At 43.1% G+C, this 26,679-nt stretch overlaps 2 protein-coding genes across 2 annotated transcripts in view; both read left to right on the top strand.

Annotated features, from left to right (window-relative positions):
- Positions 1 to 26,679, top strand: part of prelid3b (PRELI domain containing 3) — a 180,795-nt gene that overhangs the window by 110,187 nt on the left and 43,929 nt on the right. The gene's annotated exons all lie outside the window — the stretch shown is intronic.
- LOC125485525 (protein spire homolog 1-like) overlaps positions 1 to 26,679 on the top strand; it is a 58,634-nt gene that overhangs the window by 5,159 nt on the left and 26,796 nt on the right. The window contains exons 2-5 of the mRNA XM_048608637.1: positions 880 to 911; positions 13,251 to 13,409; positions 23,410 to 23,535; positions 25,828 to 25,890. Of these exons, the coding sequence (XP_048464594.1) occupies positions 880 to 911; positions 13,251 to 13,409; positions 23,410 to 23,535; positions 25,828 to 25,890 (380 nt within the window). The remainder of the gene's footprint in view (positions 1 to 879; positions 912 to 13,250; positions 13,410 to 23,409; positions 23,536 to 25,827; positions 25,891 to 26,679) is intronic.

Here is a 26,679-nt window from a genome sequence, read left to right on the forward strand (position 1 = left end):
TCCTCTAGTGTGTAGAAAAGTCTCAGATGACTTATTGAAACACAAGAGCCTGAGGGCACTTGACTATAGATATCAAACAGACATATCCTTTTGTGGGAGAATCTCTAACTAGGGGTCATAATTTTATAAATAAAGCATAGCCCATTTAAAACATTTGAGAAAGCATTTTTCTGATGGTTTAGACACTTTTGAATTCCTTTCCTCAAAGACAGTGGATGCAGAATGTATAAATCTTATGGCAATTGTAGATTCCTGATTAGCAAGGAAGAACGTGAAAGATTCAGGGATATGCAGGAATGTATATTGTTGTTAAAACCTATTCAACCACTATCTTAATGAATGGCAGAACAGGCTCAAAGGACTGATTGGCCTAGTCTTTCCTTGTTCACATGTTCCCCAGAAGGCTGCCCAGTCTTGGAATACAAATGGGAATAAAGCCAAAGCCTCAACTGATTATAGCTTTTCCAACCAAAACCTGGAGATGCATTCAAAGTGTTTTAAAAATGATGGAATCGAGGGACGGGGTGGATAGAGAGCAGATTACTGGTACTTTCAGGCCACAGATACAACATTGAATCTGGGCTTCATATAGGAGAGTGGGCGAAGCTGCCTTAGGATCGAGATCATGTGAATTATTTCTAATGTTGATGTTGAGGGTGAAATTGCCATCAACATCGAGTCAATTGGATAAGGGGGCCAAAAGTGTTTGAGAACAGGGTAGATAATATTGTTTACTCAAGTAGAGGGATAAATATATAATGGGTGGATAGGGAGTGTCTGTTGAAATTGAATACATGATGCATCAGTTTCTCTTGGCGATTTTAAGCAATGACTTGGCCTCTTTGTGCCTTGCTCCTAAAAGTATCTCTTAATTTACAGATAATCTGAAGAGGACATGCACAGAAGAGCAGGTAACTCACTTCTGCCTTTGTCTGTTTGCTCTAGGTAAAAGTTGGAATGAGACACTATCATAACTATAACAGGTTATTGAATGGACCAAACAAATTGAGCTCTCAATGCTGTGAATTTGATAACTAAATAGGCCTATTCTTTGGGGAATGTAGGATTTTGTTGAGATCTTGGGGATTGACGTTGGAGGTTGCACCCGTTTCTCAGTGGAATGTCATGATCTTTACTGTGTGGCTAAATCTGAACCTTGGTTTATTCTGTGGCTTCTCAAAAAGATCAGATTGTCATGTTTGCCAAAATATTCATTAGAATAGGATCAGAACTTTATCGCAGAAAGATATGCTAATGAATTCAAACCATCAAAAATTGGACACTTGATTTGTGTATATGATTTGATTTTGATTTATTATTGGTACAGTGAAAAGTTTTTTGTTTTGCATGCAGTATAGACAGATCATACAAAATGCACAAGGGAAAAAGAACAGGAATACAATGTTACAGCTGCAGAGAAGGTGTATGAAGAGCAAGATCATTGTCAAATTTAAAGTTTGAGCTCCATTCAGAAGTCTAATAACAGCAAGGAAGAAGCTGTTCCTGAATCTGTTGGTAAATGTGTTTCAGCTTTTGTATCGTCTGCCAGACTAGGCACGTTATTGATGAGGGCTTTTCTCTCTACATTAGACCATACCATACCATTCAAGTCATAGGTTAACTACATCTGGTACTTTAATTTAAAAGTGATATTCTGTCAGCCTTTTCTCAGTTGACAGGTTGGTGACAGTTCTCTGCTATATACTTCCAATCACTAAGATTGGAACTGAAGTTGATCTCCATTCTGGAAATTCTGAAGGAGTGAATTAATACCCACTTGGAAAGGCACGGTTTAATTAGGGATAGTCAGCATGGCTTTGTCAGAGGGAGGTCATGCTTTTTTAAAAAAAAAAAAAAAAAATTTGCTAGAATTTTTTTTCCAAAAAGTGATTGTGTGGATGAGGGAAGGTCAATTGATGTAGTTTCTATGAATTTTGTCAAAGCTTTTGATGAAGTCCCACATGTGAGACTGATTGAGAAGGTTGGAATCGAGGGAAACTTGGTGAGATTGATTAGAAACTGGCTTAGTAATAGGTGACAAAGCGTAGTGGTGGAAGGCTGTTTGAGTGATTGGAGATGATGTAGATGAAATGTTGGGCGGGGAGGCGGGTGGTGGAGTGTTAAGCAACTTTGTACATGACACCATGATCAGTAAAATGGTTAATAGCAAAGAAGATGGTTGAAGGTTCCAGGAAGATATGGATGGGTTGGTCAGATGAGCAAACCAGTGGCAGGTGGTAATTAACTCTAAGTGTGAGGTGATGCACGTTGAAAGAAGAACCATTGAGGGAGTATTTAGTGATTGGCAGGACACCGGGTCGCTTAGAGGAACAGAGGGATCTTGGGGTAATTATTCACAGATCCCTGAAGTGAGCAAAGCACATGAACAGGGTAGTTAAGGCATATGGACACTTGCTTTCATCAGTCGTGGCATAAAGTATAAGAGCAAGGAGGTAATGTTGGAGTTGGTAAGGCCACAATTGGAGTACTGTGTGCAGTTCTGGTCACTTAAAACTGATGGCACAAAGGAGGTTCACCAGGATCTTCTGATGAAGTGTCATCCAGACTCTATGTTAGCTTGCTCTCTGGTGGTGCCTGACCACCTGTGATCTCTGGCATTTGTTGTTTTCACCAGGATGTTGTCTGGGATGGAGAAATTAAGCTATAAGGAAAGACTAGTTAGGCTTGGATTGTTTTCTTTAGAATGGGAGGGGTGTGAGCGAAACATGATTGAGGTGTATGGAGTGTGGACAGGGTGAATAGACTAGCTGTTTCCCTTGCTTGAAGGGTCAGCCATGAGATAGTGTAATTTTAGGGTAAGGGGCAGGAGATTCAGAGGGGGTTTAGGGACTAAAATATTTTCCAACAGCAGGTGGTGGGAATCTGGGAAGGTAGTGGAGAGCGGAAACCTTACAATATTTAGAAAATATTTGGATGGTACTTCAAATATCGTAACATTCAAGGGTATGGGACCAGTGCAGAAAATTGGGATTAGTGCGCCCTTAGTGGTAGTTATGATGGTACAGATTCGATGCTGTATGAATCTGAATTCTTGTACTTTTCTCTCTGCCAGCAGAGATTGTGACAATCATCCCACTTGCCTGACTTGGCTTCAAACCCAGGTCCCAGACATGAAACAATGATGGAACTGTCTGTCAATGATGAAGATGTTTGTGTCTGCTAGCCTAAAAACTGCTTTAAGTATTAATGCCAAATTAAGTTCTGTTATCAGAATTATAAATTAAAAATATGGATGAACAAATGTGCGTTCAGATTATGTTTGCATTGTTTGCAATACCCTCTTTTTAATGGATTCCTGTGGGCTTAATAAATGCTGTTAATTATCCCCTGGCTTGCCAGTTTCACATTATTCTGCTTAACTTACCACTAGCAGAGACTTTAATACCATCCACGTGTAGCCTTAAACACACAATGTTGCTGTACCCCTTTAATGTGTGACTGATGGGTGTACCTTCTGTGGATATTTTGTTTCAGCTGTGCCTTTTCTGGTGCCCACGAGGCTTCTGTTGACCTTCCCAAGAGGAAAAACCAGTAAAACTGATAAATGAGAAACATCAATCTGACTCGTATGGTTAAAACTGGAGCTACAGTTCAAGCATTGTTTGTTTCCAATATGATTGATTACTCTATCCAGGTCATATCTAGAGTGTGCTCAAACTTGCTTTGCAGGTTGCTGCTTTTAATGTAAGGTGCATTCTTGAATAAAATCCACAAGTTTGCTGTATTTGAGCTGTGCCAATGACGATAGGTTTAAATGCAAAGAAAATAACTATCTAACATGTTTTTCAAAATATTTCAATGTGTCCTGTTCCATCAGCAGATGTATTTCTATAACTTTGTGAATTAGGTTTTGTTCTTATGTGCACAAAAACAGAAGTTGCAGGAAAAGCTCAGCAGGTCTGGCAGCGTCTATGGAGAGAAATCAGTCTGATTTCTCTCCACAGATGCTGCCAGATCTGCTGAGATTTTCCAGCAACTTCTGTTTTTGTTCTTGATTTACAGTATCAGCAGTCCTTTTGGTTTTTATTTGGCTCCTATGGAACTGGCTTTAGTCTTCTAGAGGACTTTGCAACATCCACATGGCTACCTTATTAAGGTCAGAGATAACAAGGTGTAGAGCTGGATGAATACAGCAGGTCAAGCAGCATCAGAGGAGCTTTGTCTGGACCCTTCTTCAGAAATGGGGGAGGGGGTAGGGGATTCTGAAATAAATAGGGAGAGAGGGGGAGGTGGATGGAAGATGGATAAAGGAGAAGATAGGTGGAGAGGAGACAGGTCAAAGAGGCAGGGTTGGAGCCAATAAAGGTGAGTGTAGGTGGGGAGTTAGGGTCAGTTCAGGGAGGATGGACAGGTCAAGCAGGCGGGATGAGGCTGGTAGGTAGGAAGTGGGGGTGGGGCTTGAGGTGGGAGGAAGGACAGGTTAGGGAGGCGGGGACAAGCTGGGCTGGTTTTGGGATGTGGTTGGGGGAGGGGAGATTTTGAAGCTTGTGAAGTCCACATTGATATCATTGGGCTGCAGTGTTCCCAAGTGGAATATGAGGTGCAGCCTTCGGGTGGCATCGTTGTAGATCCCACTCTCTCTACCTTATTAAGGTCATTCTAATTGGGTTCATGTGTGCAATCAATTCCTTGGGGAACCAACCACATTCTCCAATTATTTAGCAAATAGAAGCAAAATACTGTGGGTTCTGGAAACCTGAATCCTGGAGAAACTCATCTAGCCTGGGCAGCAACTGTAGAGGGAGAAAAACAGTTACCATTTCAACTCTAGAATGACTCTTTCAGAAGTTTGTTCTCCTCTGAAGAAGAGTTGTATCAGACTTGAAAAGTTCACTTTGTTTCTCTCTGCACAGATACTGCTAGACTTGAGTTTCTCCAGCATTGTGTGTTCATTGTAAAGGCCTATAATCAAGTATGGAAATGGCAGGAATTGCACATGAAGCCTGGGTTATTACACTCCATACTGTTCTGCATGAACTAAATCCGAAGTAGTTGAGAACAGGTACTCCTTGTCCTAAATTCTTAGTTCCCATCACTTGCCCCAGCCTTGCTAGTATATCTAGAACACACCCAGCAACGTAGTAAGTCCATTGATCTAAAAGCTACATTTCTTCCATAGCAAAAAATTTCATAGAAATATTTTTGAAATAACCCAAATCAAGTGATGTAGAAGGGGGAAGTATGGAAATTAAACAAATGTGTTTATGGGTCAAATGGTGCAGTAAGTATGTTGGATTTCTTAATTCAGTTGCATTCAGTTTTAAGCCACCCCAGCAATGTTCTATTTGTTTCAGAAACTGGTAGACATATCTATAATGGTTTTCTGAGGGCAAGTTTTATGGAATTTGTGATGTAATAGGTAAAATACAAAGGGAATTTAAGTTTGGAAGTCAGGCTTGGACATGAAGAACAATAAAGTAAAATATATTTTGATACAGCACAGGAGCAGGCCCTTCAGCTCACTGAGCCTGTGCTTTTTCTAATCCTCATTCGGGCCCACTATTTATTGCCCACATGTGGTTTCTATCCCTCTGTTGGCCTCCCGTTCATGTGTCTATCAAGGTACACAAACATTGCTAGGGTGTCTGCTTCCACCACCTCCACTGGCAGTGCATTCCAGGCACCCACCGCCCTTTGTGTGAAAACATCTTCCCCACACTTCTCCCCTAAACTTCCCCCTCTCACCTTGAACTTGTGCCCTCTTATAGTTGACCTTTTCACTTCAGGGGGTAGGGGGAGCTTCTGACTATAAGCCTTATCTATACTTCTCATAGTTTTGTAGACCTTGATCAGGTTGCTATTCAGCTTCCCTTTTTCTAGTGAAAACGATCAGTTTATCTAACCTCTCCTTATAACCAAAACCCTTCAGACCAGGCGATGTCCTAGTAAACCTTCTCTGCACTGTCTCCAAAGTATCCATGTCTTTCTGGTAATGTGACATCCAGAACTACATGCTCCATACAAGTCCTAACTAAAGTTTTGTACAGCTGTAACATAATTTGCCACCTTTTGTATACGATGCCCTGGCAATGAAGGCAAACATACTGTATGACTACCTTATCTACCTGTGTTGCCGCTTCCAGGGATATGAAGAGTAACTCTAAATCAGCAGTTTGTGTGGTAAGTGTTAATTGCATCTCAATAAATTGGCCAAGTCCCCACAGAGAGATGACTTTGCAATCGGGGACCACTAAAGTTTTGATAGAATGGTTAAACTGGGTCCAGTCTGAGTGCACAATGTCACTTGTGACATACTGGTATTGATTCCTATGATGCAACATGCTACTATTGATGAAGTCATGAGACCAAATAAAGCATTCAAAAAACAGACAAAAACAAATCGCTGGAGTAAACCTGGCACAGGTCTGACAACAACAATGTAGAAAAACCAGAGTTAATGTTTCGAGTTCAGTGATCCCACTTCAAAACAATTTGTTTTTTGTTTGTTTCAGATCTCCAGCATGCACAGTTCCTTGTTTTTAGTAAAGCATTCAAGAAATTAACTTTAGAAAATTGCACTGTTAAGTTTCCACCCCTGAGTGATGCAGATTATATGAAGTCTACTTTTTAACAATGCTTCAAGGAATTTTTGAGATGGCTATCACTTTCTTGATGAGCAAGAAGATTAAATGTCCATTTTGCTGGGAAACCAGGGCAACAAAATGGGTGACAACAAGGTGCAGGGCTGGATGAACACAGCAGGCCAAACAGCAGCATAGGAGCAGAGTTAGAAGTACTTTGCTGCTGATACTTTGGTGCTGGTAGAAGCTATAGATTTAGGGGTGTATTGATCCAATATTCTAAAGGAAATCTTGTGCAAGGGGCAGCATAAGAAATGTTTGCCCAGAGAACCTTACGTGGATAGCCACTCTTTGGGACAATATTCATTTAACAAAACATGTTGCTAAGCAGAAGTTGAGGGTTGACCTTGCTGGCATAAAGGAATTTTTAGAAAGAAAAGACGTTTCCAAAATAAAGTGGATTGACACAAGTCACCAGTTATCATGTTGTTTCATGAGAAAAGGCTACAAGAAATTTTTGGAGATTCTCAGAAGGACATCTAGTGGTATGAGGAATTATAATAACATTGGAAAAAATTTGAGTGTTTTAAGGTTAAAAATTATTTTTCTTTAACAAAAAAAAAATGGAAGGTTAATGGTATAATATGGTCTGTGAAAATAATTTTGTTGCTCTATATGACAGTATGGGGGGATAAAAAAACTGGCTTTGTTCAAGGACTGTTTAAAGTTGTATTTAAAGAAAAGAGGGCAATCTGTTAACACTAAGTTAAGTAGCTGGGGAACCAGTGTCTGATGTGTGGAAGGAAACAATTAAATTCCAGCCAGAAAGTGGATATCTTGCTTTCTTTTTCATCATTTTGGCTAAGATAAACTACATCAACATAGATCAATGTGGACATTCTTTCAAGATTTCCCATGACAATTGATTCATTTTTAAACCATTGAGTACCAGTGAACAATTTTACACAAATGACTTGTCAATCTCTCTGCCAGTGATGTTAATGATGAAACTTGGAAAGACATGATGCTCAGCAAACTGCTCATTTAGGCCAGATCTAAGTGATGAGGAATTTCAAAAGTGTTTCTCGTGTAGAAATGAATTGTGTAGATGAAGGCTGTCCTGTGTTGTTTAAGAGTCATTGTTTTATTAAGGTTCACAGAGATTGTTAGAGGAACCACAAGAGTCTGTATGAAAACAATAGCAAGAAACTATTTTGAAACTTGAAGGCAGACAAGGATATTGACAAGTTGGTGAAATGTTGTAAAGTGTCTCAGAATGAGAAATGTCCCAACCTATTCACAGCCTTTCTGTTCCATGACTAATGACAGCAATGGGAATGTCTTTGGCATTTTGAAATGGGAGTGTTTAGAAGAGGAAGTGGTGACTTGATTGAAACATACAAGACTGAGGGGGTGCAAGTAGTCAGGGTGTTTCTTCCTGTTTGTACAAACTAGAACTAGTGATCTGTTTAGAAACAAGGGGCTGTCCATTTAAGACCAAGTTTGTTGGATTTGCCAACTATCATTGCATTAATATCTGGTCAACCTGCTATAGCTCCTGGCTTCTTTTTGGGATCTGGGTGAAGACATTCCTTTGTGTATGTGGCCTGTGTACTTAAGGCATATTTGTGATTTTCCTTGTCCAACTGACCAGATGATCTCTGAGCAGTTGTACTAGATTTTGATAGTAATGGGGAGTGCAGGGTTACAGGGATAGGGGTATGGAACTGGGTGGGATGGTCCTCGAAGGGCTGATGCAGACTGAATAGGCCAAATGGCCTCTTTCTGTACTGTAGGGATTCTATATGCTTCTGCAGAATGGGGGTACCTATCATGGTTAGCAGAGGAGAGGCTTGAGAAACTCGAGTTGTTTTCTCTAGAATGGCAGGACGCTGAGGGAAGACTTCATAGAAGTCTATTAAAATGATGTGATGCATAGGGTTGACTGTCAGAGCCTTCTATCCCAGAGTTGAAATGTCTAACACTAGGGGACATGCATTTAAGGTGAGAGAGGGAAAGTTCAAGGGAGATTAGCAAATGTTTAACACAGTGATAGAAGTCTTGAACGTGCTGCCAGAGGTGGTGGTGGAGGTAGAAACGATATAGGCGCCTGAAACTTTTTAATAAGCACAAATATATAAGGAATGGAGGGATTGGGGCCAAGAGTAGGCAGAAAGGATTAAGTTAATTTAGCATCCTGTTTGGCCCAACATTGTGGGCCGAAGGCCCCATTCCTGTGCTGTACTGTTCTGTTCTAAGTAACTCCAGTCATAGACTGAAGACTGTATGTTTGGATTTGCAGAAGGTATTTGATGTTCCATATAAATAATTAAACTTGAGACTTGTGGAATTGAATGCAAATTATTCACTTTGTTCAAGATTGTTAAGGACAGACTAACAATGAGTATTACAAGGAAGTACTTTGTGGTGTCCCATAATGATCTGCGCTGAAACTGCAACTGGCCACTATGCTTATAACTCAATAGGAGCTGCAAATATTGACAGTATCATAAATAGTATAAATGGATGCATAAAATTGCAGAGAAGTATTGGCAGATTAAAGGGGTCAAACTGGGCGATGCATATTGATATGGGTAAGATTTCAGATCAGAGTACTTAATGATGATCAATGAACATCCAAAGACATTTAGGAGTCCATATACAAACTGGCAGTTGGCTTGAAAATATTCATCAAGGCTAATGAAATGTTGGCCTATACAATTGGAGCTGAGTATTTGATTACAGTTGCAGAAAGCTATTGATACTGAATATAAGAGTAATCTGCAGTTCTGGCTACCATACCCCTTGGGAGGATTATATTGATGGATGGAGTGCAATGAGGATTCACAGAATCTTATCCAAGACTTGTTGTCTGGCTTAGATAAGATAGACAACTTTCTAAATTACAGTAAATGGAGGGGGTGAAATGATGATTATTTTAGAATTTTGAAGATAGAATAGATAGCAAGTAATTTCCTGTGAGTAAATAGCCTTTAGGGTGGTGTAAGGTGGCTCTGATTGGCACTGTAGCCTCATTGGGACCCGACTGTCTCTGTGGAGTTTACACATTCTCCTCGTGTCTGCGTGGGTTTCCTCAGGTGCTCCGGTTTCCTCCCACAGTCCAAAGATGTGCAGGCTAGGTGGGTTGGCCATGCTAAATTGCCCATAACATTCAGGGATGTGTAAGCTAGGTGGATTATTAATGGGGAGTGCAGGGTTACAGGGATAGGGGAGGGGTATGGATCTGGGTGGGATGCTCTTCGAAGGGCTGATGCAGACTGAATAGGCCAAATGGCCTCTTTCTGTATTGTAGGGATTCTATATCCTTCTGCAGAATGAGGGTGCCTATCAGACTCCTGAGAGAAGCAAGGAAATGTTCTCTCTCCAACCAAGGTACAATTGGGGCTAAATTGAGCTATTAATCAGAGATTACTCACTTTTGTTGCTCTGGGCTATAAGCTGATAGAGCCAAGGCAGGTGAGACACCAATCAGTCGTGATCCCAATGAATGCTGGAATGGACTTGAACCTGCGTGACTCACTCTGACCCCATGTCCCTTTGTACTTTGTATTCTCAGCTGTAGTTATGACTCCAGGTGGTCACCACTGAAGCCCACCTGGCCCTGCCTTTGTTTTTTATGATGTTTGATGTTTGTTTGTGAGCAGGCTTCTCTGGCATTCCCCTTCACTTAGTGTCCACATTACACCACCCCTTGGCGCACAAAGGGGAGAATTTCACTGAATGCTGGCAATAAGATTATAAAAAGAAAATTGGGTTGCAGAATTTGCCTTGCCAGTAGTATTTCTATTTCACTTTACCCAGATTTAACCTGGTATGCTTTTTGCTTGACAAGGGATGACAATTCCTTTCCATTCTGTTAAAGAAGTTTGTCAACTTTTATGGTAACAAGGTGTAGAGCTGGATGAACACAGCAGGCCAAGCAGGAAAGCTGACGTTTTGGGTCTGGACCCTTCTTCAGAAATGGGGGAGGGGAAGGGGATTTTGAAATAAATAGGGAGAGGGGGAGAGACAGATGGAAGGTGGATAAAGGAGCAGATAGGTGGAGAGGAGATTGACAGGTCAAGCAGGTGGGGAGGAGATGGACAGGTCAAGGAGGTGGGGATGGACCCAGTAAAGGTGAGTAACCCCAGTACAAAGGACACTTTTCCCTCCCCACCCTTGTCTTTTTTCTGAAGAAGGGACCAGACCCGAAATGTCAGCTTTCCTCCTCCTCTGCTGCTTGGCCTGCTGTGTTCATCCAGCTCTACACCTTGTTATCTCAGATTCTCCAGCATTGATAGTTCCTACTATCTCTTGTCAACTTTTATGCTGGGTTTCCACTTTTGAAGTGAATTTCACCTGCAATATGTCGCCCTATATCTATATCATCTAAATATAGATTCTTACAGTGCAGGAGGTGGCTAGTCAGCCCATCAAGCCTGAGCTGGCTCATGAAGAGTAGTCCTACTTAGACTACATCTCTACTTGTGTGCAACCATCCAAGTTCCTCACCCTGAAGTACTTGTCCAATTACTTGTTTTAAAAGAAATTCAGCTTCTATCAGTTCTTCAGGCAGATCATTCCAAATCCTGACAACCAAATAAACAGTTTGCCCATCTTCCCATTAAATGTTTTACCAATCGGTGTTTATCGATGACTACTCTTGACTTGCTAGAGGCAACAGTCTTTTATTTTTGTTCTTTATCACAGGATGTAGTCATCATTGTTCATCCCTGATTGTCCTAGTTAAGGTGGTGGTGAGTGGTCAGCTTGGACTATTGGATCCTTTATGGTGTAGTTAGAACCACAATGCTGTTGGGGAGAAGGTTTTGACCCATCGTTAGTGATATATTTCCAAGTGAGCATGGTGTGTGGGGGGCTTGGAGGGGAATTTGCAGGTGATGTTGTCTCATGTATCTATTGCCCTTGTCCTTCTAGATCAGAGTTGGCAGGATTGGAAGGTTACTTTCAAAGGAGCCTCAGCAATTGCTGCAGTGCATCTTGTAGACGTTGCACATCTCTTCCACTGTGTTGGTGATGGAACATGTAAATGTCAAAAGTATGATGGATTAATCTCCCACTCACCTGGATATGGTGCTGATTTGTCCTGGATGGTATCGAGCTGCACCCAAGTGGGGGGTATTCCATCTCACTCCTGATTTGTGCCTTGTAGTTGATGGACAAGCTGTATGTAGTGAGGTGAGATACTTGCCACAGTGTTCTTATCCTGTGAGCTGTGTCAAAGTCTCTCATGTTGATTACCTCTTGGTCAGATGTTCACCTTTTCTGTTCCCATGAGAACAGCTGTAACTTCCAACCTTTCCCCATGACAGAGATCCCTCATCCCTGGTTAATACCTCAGTAACTCTCCTCATGTCCTTACTAAACCTTTACATCTTCCCTGAAGTAAAGTCTAGCATTGTTCACCAGCGCTCTTGGGCTTAGCCAGTCATTTATCAGGGTTTAACATGATCCATCTTATGCATTCATCCTTATAGTCAGAAGTTGTGAATGAATGCAGTTCCTCCCACAATTCCGTGTTTCCAGCTTCTTAAGGAGCTGCTTCTGTGGTGTTTTGTTGAATGCTTTCTGTAAGTCCAACACATGCTAATTTCTTGATTAACCTTCTGTTATTTCATCAAACGATATTTGACTTCAGATTCTTTTCCCCCGCACTGGTTACTGAGGTATGTGATATTTCTGTATTCTCTGATTTGTAAATTATTTTTGATATGATTGCAACAGACTCCACAATTCTCTACTAAAATGTGCCTATGTTCAACATACGTTGAATGGAGGCAGGTTTAAACTGCATCTAGTTCAACTCCAGCTGGGAATGGAATAGGTTCCACCCAATCAACAATTCGCATCTCACCTTGAGTATAACTAACATCAGAGGTCCAGGTATAAACTGAAGCAATCAAATTAAACTGACCCGTGATGGTGAGCCTTGATATCTGCTTGTCCCTATTTACTTTGTACGCGCAAACTTAAGTACCTTGCAAGAAGGCCTTCATTGCTAATTGGTTTTCTGCAGCATTTGCTTTTGTAACTAGACCCATGAATAGCTCGTGGACAATCTTACTATTGATCAGCTGTTGGTGAATAGTTTATACCAACCTGTGAATCTTAACGGGGTACAAGTTTAGAGGGTCCAGTGAACACTAGGTTTATCTCCACTATAGATAAAGGTCAAGATGGATCATGTTAAACCCTGATAAATGACTGGCTAGGCCCAAGAGCACTGCTGGCCAATGCTGGACTTCAGGGAAGAGGTAAAAGGTTTAGTAAGCATATAGAGGAGACAGAGGTATTAACCAGCGATGAGGGACCTCTGCCATGGGGAAAGGTTGAGAGACTTATAGCTGTTCTTGTGGGAACAAAAAAGGTGAACATCTGACCTAGTAGAGAATGGAATTGCTCTTTCAAAGCCTTATGTATTTGAGGGAAGAAAGTGATTACCATTGGTCACCAAATCACTGTTCTTGACTGGTACTGCCTAATAGCCTGTCTCCCATTATAAAATCAAACAGGCAGTTTTAATGCACACTGACAGGCCAGTCTTACAGAAATCTTGACATAACTGTCCATAAACATGGAACTTTATGTTAAATGTTCCTCTGCTTTTAACCAGCTATGAATCAACAACATTAATATCATTTCTATCTGATTGCATAATGATAAAACTAAGCTTGTGCTTTGCTTCAGGTTGTCAATTCTCTCGGAGCGCTGATATACAAGGCCTTGGACTGGAGTCTGAGTGAGGATGAGGAACGTGTTCTCAGCCTGCCTTTGGAAGAATTGATACAGCAAATGGTGCTGAGAACAGACAATCAGCCTCCGGGCACTATCAGCGAAATACTCACGGTAACTTACTGTGTGAACAGTGTTGTAGCGGATCTGTTTGGAATTATTGCCTTCATTGAAACACCTGGATCAAGCTTTCCGTTTGGAGGAAGGAAAAACTTCCAAACATCTGGAATTAATCTAACAACAGCAATGCATATTGATTTTTGTCTGATTTAACCTGTTATAAAGGATGGTGTCCATTTCTGGTAAATGCCAATTTCTTTGTTCCATGTGTAGTGCCAAGATCAGGAAGATAGGGGCTGCATTTGCTACTAATGAGTGAGAAACAGCTAACACTTCAGGTCTTTGACTTCACAACAGAACTTGGAAGAAGTTAGAAATGTAACAGGTGCGAGAGAGAGAAAATGTAGACAGCAGGACAGTGAGTGACAATATGATTCCTGATGCAAGGCCAAAATAATTAGTGACAGTATAAGTAAAGATCTTAAAGATGCATTTTAGAGGAGGTTAGAATAGTAAGATTTAATATTCCACCTGATAAACTTTCTGAAGCCTGTGTCCTCAACCTTCTGCAGTATTCCATTGATATATCATGGGACAAACCTTGGCTTTCTACTGGACGCTTTACAGCCTTCTGAACTCAGCTGAGTTTATCAATTTTGGATCATAGTCCCTGTTTCCATTTTTTCTTTGCCTTGATTTTTCTTCCCCTTGGCTTCCTTTTGCTTTCAGCTGGCATCTACTCATCATCCTGCTTGGCACGCCACTTCTGACCCTTTGTTTGCTTACTTGTGTAAGAGGACCTCCCAGAAGTAGGTGGTGATGGTGAGGGAGCAGGCAAATGAATTCATCCTAAAAATAAAAGACATCTTTGGGAGCAGGACTGATGAGAAAGGGGAGCAGATAAACAAAGGATTCATCATCTCAATGTAAACCACAGGCTCTATTACATGTAAACACAGCAAATACTACTTTGTTTAATCTTCATTTCTGTCCCTGTTTGTAATGAGCTGGTAGCAGTGTAGTAAAAAATTGCTGCTTCATGATCTTTGGGCTGTCCATGTGCTCAATACATATTTGGGGTAGTTGGTAGGATTCTGCAACATAGGCATCAGGCTGTGCTGGATGGAAAGGTCCTGACTGAGATGGTGCAGTTGGTGGGGGAGTTGGAACTCACCATGTCTGTGAGGGAGACTGAACTCCTCAAAGATCATTGGAGGCTCCAGTATTGGTAGAAGGAATTGGATCTATAGACCCAACCCAGGCAGAACAGAGGCTCCCCATGTTCATTCCCTTGGTGCTGCAGAGGAATATAACAGTATTCCTGGATGTTCTACTTGTTGATAGGAAGCTAAACATATTTGGGGGAAACACCTGGTGATGATCTGAGAATTCAGGATGCTATAACCAGCTGTTCATCCTTGGACCTCCTCCATGTAGCATTTGTGATAGAACATCTGTCTGGGAAAGGTCATCAGGAAATATTAGGATGAGATGCAAATAGTCAATGATTACCTGATGAGGGTTTTTAAGGGGACAGCAGTAGCCTGACAACATGACAGCTGAGGTTCAAGCTAAAGGGAAGGATCTGGTTTCCATGACCCTGGAGGTGGAAGTTGTTCAAATGCATTTTCCACTTTGATCCCTTGTCCTGATCAACCAGGATCCCAAAGGATGAGAATGTCCAGATGGAGTTGAGGCTTCTGAGACACCCGTTAATTGTCTGCCTTTGACCCAAGGATCACATCATCCAGATCATGGACACCACCTCAGAGCAGGAGCCAGGCCACCACTGGGGAAGTGACTGTCAGCAGAAACAGGGATGTAGGCCTCAGGAACAGATTGCTGCTGCACAGCAAGATCAGGCTCATTTCTCACTGGCCACCTCCATGGGTCATCCTCATGGTCAATTATTCCCAAGGGATGCTGTAAAGAGCTGCTGGAATGGTGCCAGGGCTGGACATATTAAACAAGACTGCCCTCAGCGATCATAGCTACCACTGCCACCAGGCACAGAGACTTCCCTTCTCACCAGCAGTGAAACAGGTTGGCTCTCCCCTTTATGGGCTAGGCAGAGGATGCTTCAGGAAGGGGCTTATATAGAGCGGTAGGGACCTACCGCACAGTGAGGTGTGAAGCATTGTGCGGAGTTGAGAAAGGGGTGGAGGAGTCCATTGTTATACACCAGTCATTCTGGTGAGTATTTGGCTGAGGGATGTGAGCTGGTAGATGTCTCTTCCCTGATGTGGATCTCTGTTTCACTGGGATCAGACATCCCCCACCATCATGGCCACGTTGTGCTCTCCCTTTCTGCCCTCGGTCACACTTTTCACAGCCTGGGTTATCTGGGAGTTTGTATCTAATCGATATTTTGGGAGAACAAAGGACATTTTGGGAATGATGTTGTTGTCATTAGCGTGATGAGATGAATGTGGTTGCAAAGCATGGACAGTGAGAGGGCGCAGCAGGCTTTGCTTTTGCTTCACATGCTGAAGGCCCATCAGCCTTTATGGGACCCTACTATTATTTGTGTAGCAGGGGATAGGGCTGTTCTTTGTGTACTGTGCACCATCACCGTTCTGGAAGGGCTCATTTCAGCCACCTTGAACAGGCCAATGTCAGTGTTTTGTGGAGCAGAGCTTCTGTTTGGAATTCTGGGAGCTGCCCTTGGCATTGTGGGAGAAAAGTGGGGTTGGGGGGGGTGAACATATGGAGATCATCAATGTCAGCAACAGGGATGTTTACCTTCAGCCAAGTACACTCACTGGTGCCCTCAAACCTGGCACAGTCATGGGCAATTGGGAGAGATGTCCTGAACCTCATTTCAAAAGTGGATGTTGGCGAGTTGAAGGAGAGACTGAGGAAGAAGCTTGTTTTTACTCTCTCCCCAATTATGGGACGACTTTCAGTAAAGGTGATATTGGGCATTGTGACCTAGTAAACTGTCAGATTGTGATGACAAATGATGGTCCAGTAAGGATTCCATACAGGATTCCAGACCTTCAATGGGAGGAAATCCAAGAATTACCTGCAGAAGGTTTTGGAGAGAGGTGTCATCAGAGTCAACACATCTGTATGTCTCTCCCATAGATCCCTGTGAGAAAGGAAGATGGAAAAGCTTCAGTCTATTACTGGGCACTTGGTACAAAGACTCATGATGCTTACTCTCTGTCTAGGATTGAGTCAGAATTTTACAGCCCAGAAAGAGATCCTTCAGCCCATGTGTCTGTTGGTCATCAGTGATTGAAGCATTACAGGTTCTCAAAGGTGCAATGTATTTCTAGTGTCTTGATTTGGCCTACAGTCTTAATCTGCTCCCTATCTTCGAACAAGACACTGAAAAGTTCGTATTCTGAACAAGGACTTCACAAATACACGAGTGATCTTTGGCCTCTGCAACCTTCTTGCAAATATAGCCATAATGTGGAGGTACTGGGGTGGACAGTCAGAAGTGACACGACACCAGGTTATAGTCCAACAGGTTTATTTGAAGTCTCGTGCTTTTGGAGAGCTGCTCCCTTGTCATGTGACTTCACCTGATGAAGGAGCAGCGCGATGAAAAGCATGTGACTTCAAATAAACCTGTTGGACTATAATCTGGTATCACGTGACTTCTGACCTTCATGCGAGTGGGTGGAGCTTTTGGTGAACTTCATTTCCCTCACATCTCTGCCCAATGTATCTGCACAGCGTGCTTCCCTTCAGCTCTACATTTTGAGGAGACCTTTTGTAATAGTGGACTCCCCTCTTAGCTGGCTAACCACAGTATTAGGATCCAGCTGGGAAAGTGTACTGTTTCTCAAGCTCTGTTACTTCTGGAGTCACCACAAATCTACACTGTGTATAAAATGTACACAGTCTGATTTCCCTGTCTGCTGGTATCAAGTTAACTGAAGACACCTGACCAGTTCCAGTACCTAACTAGAACTACTGATTCCTACAAATCCGTAAATTCTAGTCACACGCAGGCAGGTATGATCTGTTCAACTTGTGAAAATACTTAACCCCCTTATAGACCCAGTACTCTCTCAGACAGGCCCCACAGATCAAATAATATTGGTTGTATGAATGGAATGATTAAAAACCTGGGAAACTCAGTTCACTAGCACCACTCCACTGGGTTTGAGTTGTTCCTGCTGGCTTTCCAAAACTTTCTGTTCTTTAACTTGCTTCCTCCAGGCTCTTTCACTTAGTTACAGTAGACATAGGGTGACTGCTGCACTGGCTATAACATCTCTTAATTACTGGTTAAAGGCAATCTACTAGTGAGAAAATAACTAGTTTGATCTGGGTATTTTTACTGCAGTGAGAGGGTGACACAAGCCTCCCCTCCAGCAGTCCAAAGGCTTCTGGATCATGCATCCATACCCACAAGCTGTCCAGCTGCCCAGAAACCCAAGCTGTTGTCAGGGTGATTACCCCTGGCATCCACAACAGGTCACAATTTAAATCCCACTGTGTGCATGTATCCCTTCCAAGGTGACATACCTCCCCTCTTCCTCCCTTTATTGGTGTTTACACTGTTGCTTTGTTCAAGCAGAGTTTCAGAAGCTTGTGGAGAAACTGCACAATTCCTTCCACGGCCCTTTGTTTTTAAAACATTCCCTCTTCCATTTTTTTTTTAGCCTATAATCCACAATACAGAAAATAAAATGATAGCCTTCTCTCAGCATTTCAACTTGAAAGTCAAATGAGAATTGCCAACCTTTCCAGTCAGAATTACAGGACCTGGGGCATTTGTTACTAAGGAAAGTATTACTCCTGATGGGGAAAATCGGTGGTAGCGGAGTGGGAACGTGATCCGATGGGCCAATGGGCAGAGGATTGGCAGGAGAAGTTTAATTTAGATAAATGAGGTGTTGCATTTTGGAAAGGCAAACCAGGGCAGGACTTATACACTTAATGGTAGGCCCTGGGGAGTGTTGCTGAACAGAGACCAAGGGATGCAGGGGCATAGATCTTTTGAAAGTTGCATCAGGGATAGACCAGGTGGTAAGGAAGGCGTTTGGTACACTTGCCTTCATTGCCCGGAACATTGAGTGTAGGAGTTAGGATGTCATGTTATGGCTGTACAGGACATTGAGGCCACTTTTAGAATATTGCATACAATTTTAGTCACCCTTCCTTCTATAGGAAGGATGTTGTTGAACCAGAGAGGGTGCAGTAAAGATTGACAGGATGTTGCTGCATCTGGAGGGTCTGAGCTACAGGGAGATGCTGGGGCTTTTTTGCCCCTGGAGTGTCGGAGACTGAGTAACCTGGGAGATTTATAAAATCATGAGGCATGCGTAGGGTGAATAAACCAGCCTTTTTCCCAGGGTAGAGAGTCCAAAACTAGATGATGTAGGTTTGAGGTGAGAGGGGAAAGATTTAAAAGGGACCGAAGGAGAAACTTTTTCACAGGGTGGTGCGTGTATGGAATGAGCTGCCAGAGGAAGTGGTGGAGGTGAGTACAATTATAACATTTAGAAGCCATCTGAATGGGTACAAGAAGGTTTCTCCAAGGCTGTGCACAGTTGGCTGCCCCCCCCCCCCCCCCCCCCCCCCCCTCCACAATTTGCTGAGGAAATCTGAGAAAGCTGCAGGAGCCATTGGGAAAGGAGTGAGCTATGATACTTCATGGACCAACCCAGAGAGATGGATCCCAGCACCTCAGGCAGAAGCTTGGCCCATCAGCTGTCCTTGTTCCTCAGATTTCTATCTCCCTTTCAAACTGAGACCTGATGCCCAGGCTCCTTGGCCTCCGAGCAGCCCTGTCACTGGCTCATAGACGCAAGAGTGAATATTGTATATGTATTCCAGAATCTCCAGCCAAACATGAGGAATATTGAGAACTACTCCAGGATGAAAGTTGACTTGCTGACTTTGGGGAGGGTTATTTCCTCCTGTTTCAATTCCAGATCTGTTACAGGTTCAGGTAAAGGTCATGCACATATTGACACCCTTTCAGCTGGAAGACTGACCACCAACAGGAAACTCCCTCTGCCCAACTCTAGAGGGCTCTGACTGCACCATGTCCGCACCGTAAGTCAAAGACTGCCTTCTGTCCCTGTTTCCTGATGACATTCTGACTAAGATCCAGCTGAGAGTCACCAATGGCCTTCTGAGTGAGATCCAAACCAGGTCCAGATGGGTCATGCCAAGTGTGGTTTCACCTTTGCCCTCTATCTCCCAGGCAAAGGACCAGACAATATCAGCTGATTGACCTCAGCACCATTACTGGAAGGCTTGCCATCCACATAGCCAACCCTAGCTGATGGAGTCCAACCTGGTTTGGAAACTATTGAGATGCTGGAAGATGACCTGGGAAGAAGGTAGAGGCCTCTGGCTGGTTCCTGACAAGGAGAGAAAGGTGAAGCAATTTGTCCATCCTGATAGCCTTAAGGGTCAAGTGTTGGTAACAGTTCGTTATCAATCAGGGCACCAAGCAAAGGCCCCAGCCAATGAATAGTGTTCCTGACCCAGGACCGATATTAATATTCATGATGACTCTCGTGGTTGAGAAGTAGACTTTGGCCAAAACAGGGATGTGACTTCAATCCACTGTGGGATCCCTGGTCACCAAGAGAGCTCTATAGGTGCTTGCAATGGGTTTTACAATCCTTGACTCGGGTAGCAATGGGATAGAGCACATTTCTCATAATCACAGATGTATTCACCATGTTCTCAAGACCAAAAGGTCTCACTTTATAGCCAGAGCATTAGCGTGTGATTGGTTTGTCCATTTTGGTGTTCCATGTCAAATTTGGTGATTGGAGGAGCAACTTTGAGAGCAGGATCCTACATGTGCAGGGTTTATAGCATTTCCAAGAGCTGCAGCACTATCATCATCCAAAGGGTAATGGGCAGTGTGAAGGATTCAGCCAATCTCTGCACCTTGCCTCCCTGAGAATGAACAAAGTGGCCTGAGTACGTTCTGGAGATAGTGCCCCACATTCCGCCACAGCTCTTCTCCAGACTCTCTTTTTTTTCTCTGGATCAGACCTAATCCTTCCCATTGACCAACTCTCCAGGATTCCCACCCACCCCTAAATTCTTCTGGAGATGGCCAGGTCAGTGAGTGGATAGACAAACATCACCTAAGCCTCAGCCAGGCATTCAAGGTGGAGTCCCAAAGTCAGAGAAATACATGACAGATCGCAAGCTGACAAGAAGGCTCACCTTCTAATAACAGAGACAACAAGGTGCAGAGCTGGATGAACACAGCAGGCCAAGCAGCATCATAGGAGCAGAAAGGCTGGTGTTTCGGGCCTAGAGCCTTCATCAGAAAGTAGTGAAAACATCTTGAATGAAGACTGAGAAGCAGCAGGGTGACCTATTGGATAATAGTGCAGGGAGGACCTGCCAAGAAGCAGAATCTGAAGCAACAAATGTCGTACAACTCCTGGAGTCCTGTGGGTTCTCTACCAAAAGTCTGGATCCCTTGGAAGGTACTAAGACAGATAAGAGGCTGAAAGGTTCTCCAGCAAATGCTGGATCTCACACCACTTCCCATTTGTCCAGATTGGTGATGTCAGAGGAGAATACAGCTGTTCGTGTGGATTTGAACATTCTAGCTATCGTGCAACAACTGACCCTGATCATCACTCCACCACTTGGCACATTGTCACTGTGTGCCATGTGTCATTGCTGGGACGGAGATTTTCAAATGGAGTGTAACAGGACCTCCAGCGTGGGTGGTGAGAGTGAGGGAGGGTAGCTGGAGAAGTTGAATGGTCTCTAACTGGATGAAAGTGCCTTTGGTGGAAGGAGGATTGATGGGAAGGGGAATAGATAGACAAAGAACTCCTCAGTCCAATGTATTTCTCAGGCTTTGTTCCACATGTTCTCTATTCCTATTTACCCTTAATTCTCTGAGAGAAAGTAAGAACTGCCGATACTGGAGTCTGAGATAACACTCTCTGTGTGGAGCTGGAGGAACACAGCAGGCCAGGCAACATCAGAGGAGCAGGAAAGCTGACGTTTCGGGCCAGGACCCTCCTTCAGAAATGGGGGAGGGGCAGGGGGCTCTGAAATAGAGGGGGGAGGCGATGATAGAAGCTGGATAGTGGGGCCGTCATCCCTGCCTCTTTGACCTGTCCGTCTTCTCTCCCACCTATCTGCTCCACTATCGACCTTCTATCACCACCCCCAACTCTATTTATTTCAGATCCCCATTCCCCTCCCCCATTTCTGAAGAAGGGTCCAGACCTGAAACGTCAGCCTTCCAGCTGCTCTGATGCTGCCTGGCCTGCTGTGTTCATGCAGCTCCACGCCTTGTTACTGTTAATTCTCTTCCTGCTTGTAATTGCCTGATGGCAATGGAGTAAAGAATCCCTGCTTCATGATTTTTGGGCTGTCCATGTGTTCAAGTCTCAGCTTCCACTTGTGCCATTGACACCCGCTTTGACCCTGCGTTACCATCTTGTTTGTCATTTAATCCTTCCTGTGTTGCACCATATCCTAGACTCATTCCACATTTTTCATATACCTCCACAATTCACTTGCCTAAAAACCCATCTTATTTATAAAGATCCACCCGTCCTAATGAGGGATCATGGAGTTGAAATGTTATCTGTTCTTTCACAAATACTGCCTGATTTGCTGAGTATTGGAGCATTTTCTGTTTCGCCTTCAGATTTTCCACCAGCTGCCATCTATATATTTTTGCTTTTGAAATGATTTGTGGATTTGTGGCGTTGTTCAGTTCCTTATTTCTCGTCCATCTTGTATTTGACACTGGTGGTGGGCGGAGGTGGGGTGGGGTTCACAACTGAATGTTTCCCTCTGTTGCAAAGATCTAGGAGATTGACCTAAAACGTAGAATCCCTACAATGTGGAAGCAGGCCATTCAGCCCATCAAGTCCACACTGCCCCTCAGAGCATCCCATCCAGACCCATTTCCCTCTACCCAATCCCTGTAACCCTACATTTCCCATGGCTAACTCACCCAGCCTGGACACTATATGGGTAATTTAGCATGGCCAATCCACTCTAACCTGCATATCTTTGGACTAAGGGAGGAAATGGGAATACCTCGAGGAAAACCATATACACAGGGAGAATGTGCCCACTCCATACAGTGAAATGAAACCCAGGTCCCTGGTGCTGAGGCAGTAGTGCTAACCACTGAGCCACTGTTCTGCTGAAGAATTGAGATCATGGTAACTGTGCCCAACTTGTAACTTTGTGGGAGACTAGATTAACTATGGTTGGATGGCTGATTGTTTTTAAAATGCTCATCTCAAACTAAGTTTGACTTTGTTAGGCAATGGTATTGAGGCCTTAATACCCGTACAGGTAAATGGTTAAGATTCAAGTTAGCTATGATCTAACTGGTGAAGCAGGTTTGGAATGATGCTCATCCCTGTTCCTAGGCAAAAATCAAAGCCAACAGTTAGAGCAGAGCAGGCTTGTGCCTTTAACCCACTGGTTAAGAAACCTATGATCCACTTTTGTACAAGACTCTTCATTAATGCCAGCTTCCCTAGGCATGGACGTTGCAGGTCAGGCTGTGCCCTAAAGCTGCCAGGCTTAGCTGTTATGGGCCCTGGGTATCTTGTGGTACTCTGCAGTGAGACTTGACATATCACATTCGGCTGGAAGTTGGCATGGATACTCACCTGTATCTGAAATGTAAACTGGACTAATCAGTGTCACCAATTCGCTCTAACCTGCCCAGGATCTTAAACTATTCCAGAGATTAATCATGAAGCACCTTTTTAAGATCCTGTACTTGGCTGTGAGATGTTGAATTGGTGAATTTAAATGTTGCTGCTGATGCCTTTATAGAGGTGGGCACCGTGGGGGTGGGGGGGACACTGTGCTTTATCTTCCCCTCCCATTCCATTCTGATTTAGCCTCTTCCCTGCCCCTCAATTTTGATGGTTTGCATTGCCACACCAGGCTTTACTTGGTAATGTTTGTTTACACAGGGTGATTGCTGGTGGAGGTTAAGGGGAGAGAAAAAGCAACTGATTTTAGTGGTAAAGTTGCTTAGTTGAGTGTAATGACAATTTGAGGTTTATAAAAATGAACGATACTGCTGAAAGTAAATCTTGCTGTGCTCTTCTTTCAGAGGTGTGAAAACCAGCTCCAGAATCCTTCTATGGCAGTAACTGAATATCAAGCTGTGTGTAAGGCCCTGTTTGCTGAGACTGTGAAGTTACGTAGCTATTTGAACAGCATCAAAAGTGCAAAAGTGGTAAGACAACTTGTCTTTTTGTCTGTAACTCCAATGGATAGCCTTAGGGGCCTCACAGCAGTGTACACTCGAGCAATGAACCAGACAAGGTGTTAGTAGGATTAACTAAAAGTAGAGTTGAAGGAGGAGGGTGAGGAAGTGGGACGTGGGAGCTGTTACTGGCCTGACCAACATTTGTTGCCCTTGAGAATGTGCTGGTGAGCTGCTTCCTTGAAATGCTGCAGTTTATGTGCCTTAGAGAGGTGGACTTCCAGGATTTTGACCCACTGTCACAGAAGGGACTGCAATATATTTCCAAGTCAGGATGGTGAGTTGCTCAGGGGAACTTGCGAGGGACTGTGTTCCCATGTATCTGTTGCCCTTGTCCTCGATGGAACGGGTCATGAGGTTGGAGTGATCTTTGGTGAATTTCTGCAGTGTATCTTGTTCATGGTACACACTACCGTCTGAGTGTTGGTAGTGGAAAGAGTGGATAGAGTCATAGTCATAGAGTAATACAGCATGGAAACAGGCCCTTCAGCCCAAACTGGTTCATGCTCCTATGATGCTGCTTGGCCTGCTGTGTTCATCCAGCCCTGCACCATGCTGACCATGATGCCTGCTCTGCTAGTTGAATTGCCTGCATTTGGCCCATATCCCTCTTAAACCCGTTCCATCCATGTACTTAGCCAAATGTTTGTAAATGCTGTTGTACCCGCCTCAACCACTTTCTCTGGCAGCCCATTCCACATACACGCCACTCTCTCCTGGAAGAAGTTGCCCCTCGGGGATGTTTGTGAATGTGGCGACAAGAAAGTTTTGCCCTTCCAATCGGAAACCCTCATTTAATACTGTACTGATATTACACTCTATCAGTGCAATTCCATTCCTTTTCCTTAGAACCATGGATTCATACAGCGCAGAAGAAGCCCATCGAGTCTATACCACCTGTACTATCTATAAGAGTCCCACTTTCCCACACTAGGCTCAGAGCCTTGAATGTTATGACACTTCGTGTCGATCTAAGCACTTTGTTGAAAGTTGAGGTTTCCTGCCTCAGCTACCCTTTCAGGCCCACCAACACCCTGTGGGTGAAAAAAGGGTTTTTCCTCAAATCCCCTCTAAACCCCCCTGCCTTTGACCTTAAAATTTATGCTCCTTGTTATTGACCCTTTTTTGACTAAAAGGAGCAGCTGCTTACTGTCAATCTGTCCATGCTTGTGCCCCTCATAACCTTTACATCCCTCCGGTCCCCCACACCCCCAGCCTTCTCTGTTCCCAAGAAAACAACCCAAGCTTATCTAGTTCCTCATTGCTGAAATGCTCCATCCCAGGCAACATCCTGGTGAATCTCCTCTGCACCCTCTCCAGTTCAATCACACCCTTCCTACATTGCTGTGACCGGAAGTGCATAGAGTTGTCTTCACTTCCTTGGATACACGAGACTGCAACTGCTGCTCAAGTTCCAAAACTCGGAGCTTGAGTTTGTGCAGCTGGTGATATTTCCTGCAGACATGTTTGTCTGGGTCACATGACCTGTCCATGGCTTCTCATGTATCGCAGCACTTGGACCTTCTGACCTGCCATCTTGTAACTCTTAAAGATTATTTGTACATTCATATTTAATTTGAGAGTAACAAGGAAAGCTTCAGCTATTTCTCAGCAACAGAGAGAAAAAGAATCTAGAGTCTTAACTCAAAAATTCAATTTTCACTTTAATTGTTTTAAAATATTGACTACTTGTACTTGCATGTCAGATGGATCAATTGTATTCCCCAATAAGATGAGGGCACTTATTAAATCTGTTCATGGTTGTTATATTCCTGTTCACACCTAGACTTGTAAATTCAATAGGTTCAGTTCTGCATTACACCTTGTTGGAATCCATTTAAGTACTTGTTCAGTATCCTTACCTCTGTGCCACCGCTTTTCTCTTCCAGGTTTCAGGCTTGGAAGCTCTCCAAGATTATTTTGTATTTTTAACAACTGTGTACACAGATGTCATTTTATTGTTTGAAATTGCTCTAAAATCTTTATCAGATCAACATTGAAGTTCCCCAGTGATCATTAATCAAGATTGGGCAAACCTACATCCTCTTCATTGTGAGATGTAAAGAATTGCTTCTGTCAATTCAATGATGTCCTTTTCCAACTTCACAGCTTTTGACTTTGTAAATGTTAGTCATTGTTGGACTCCTTATTCAGTTTTCATGAATTTTGTGCGATTGTGGCATTAAGTTAATTGGTTTTAATCCAGTGTTGGCAAGTCCAGTGAGGATTCTACGTTGTCATTTTGTATGTTAAATCTTGCAGACTCTGAACAAGCTACTGGAGGATGAGCCAATTGAAAATACAAGCTCAGAGATTGTTCACTGGGTAAGATCTTCTCGTTTGTACAACAATGTAATTGCTCAGTCCACCAGATTCAAAATTTTGTTCATTACTCGTTGAAAATAACATGTCAGGATGCTTCTCTTTCCCTGGTCAGTTTGTCTCCGTTGGTAGCACTGATGTCTGTCAGGTTTTATAGTTGAGCCTCACCGAGCTATAAAACTGGTTATTACCCTCAGTGTTGTATTGAGTGCTATGTTGCATGCAGATGCCACCCTTTGATCCTATCTCTGTTCTGGTGAGCACTTAAACATTGCATGATTGTGTATTTGAAGAACAGGAATTTCTTTGCACACTTTACAATCACATCTGCCTGAACCAAAAATACCTACTTGCTAGTCATGTCACAAAGCACTTAACAGTTTTTGAGATTTTCCTCAAAAGTCAGTGAATCACAGGAGTTTTTGAGATGTTTGGGAGTATTAGTGAAGGTGTCTGTCTTGTCCAGTTTTAAAAAAAAAAAACAAGCTGGGAGAAATTGGCTCATTTGTTTTAGCTTTTAGCTCCTGGCTCTCCAGACTGAATTAATCATGATGACTGAGCTAGGATCGTCTCTTTCTTCCTCATTCTGCACCCTACAGTTCTCTATTTCTTAGTCAAATTGAACTTCAGGACAGGAATAAATACATCCCTTGACACACCTGTGCAAGTCTCTTCTAGTCAAAGAAGCCTTGGTGCACTTGTTTTCAAAACCTTTCAATCCAAATGTACAATAGCTTTGCAACATGTGGATATTGAAAGTCTGATCAAGTATTATTTTTGTACAGTGCCAAT

The sequence above is a fragment of the Rhincodon typus genome, chromosome 19 (assembly GCF_021869965.1).
Source record: "Rhincodon typus isolate 14 chromosome 19, sRhiTyp1.1, whole genome shotgun sequence".
NCBI lineage: Eukaryota > Metazoa > Chordata > Chondrichthyes > Orectolobiformes > Rhincodontidae > Rhincodon > Rhincodon typus.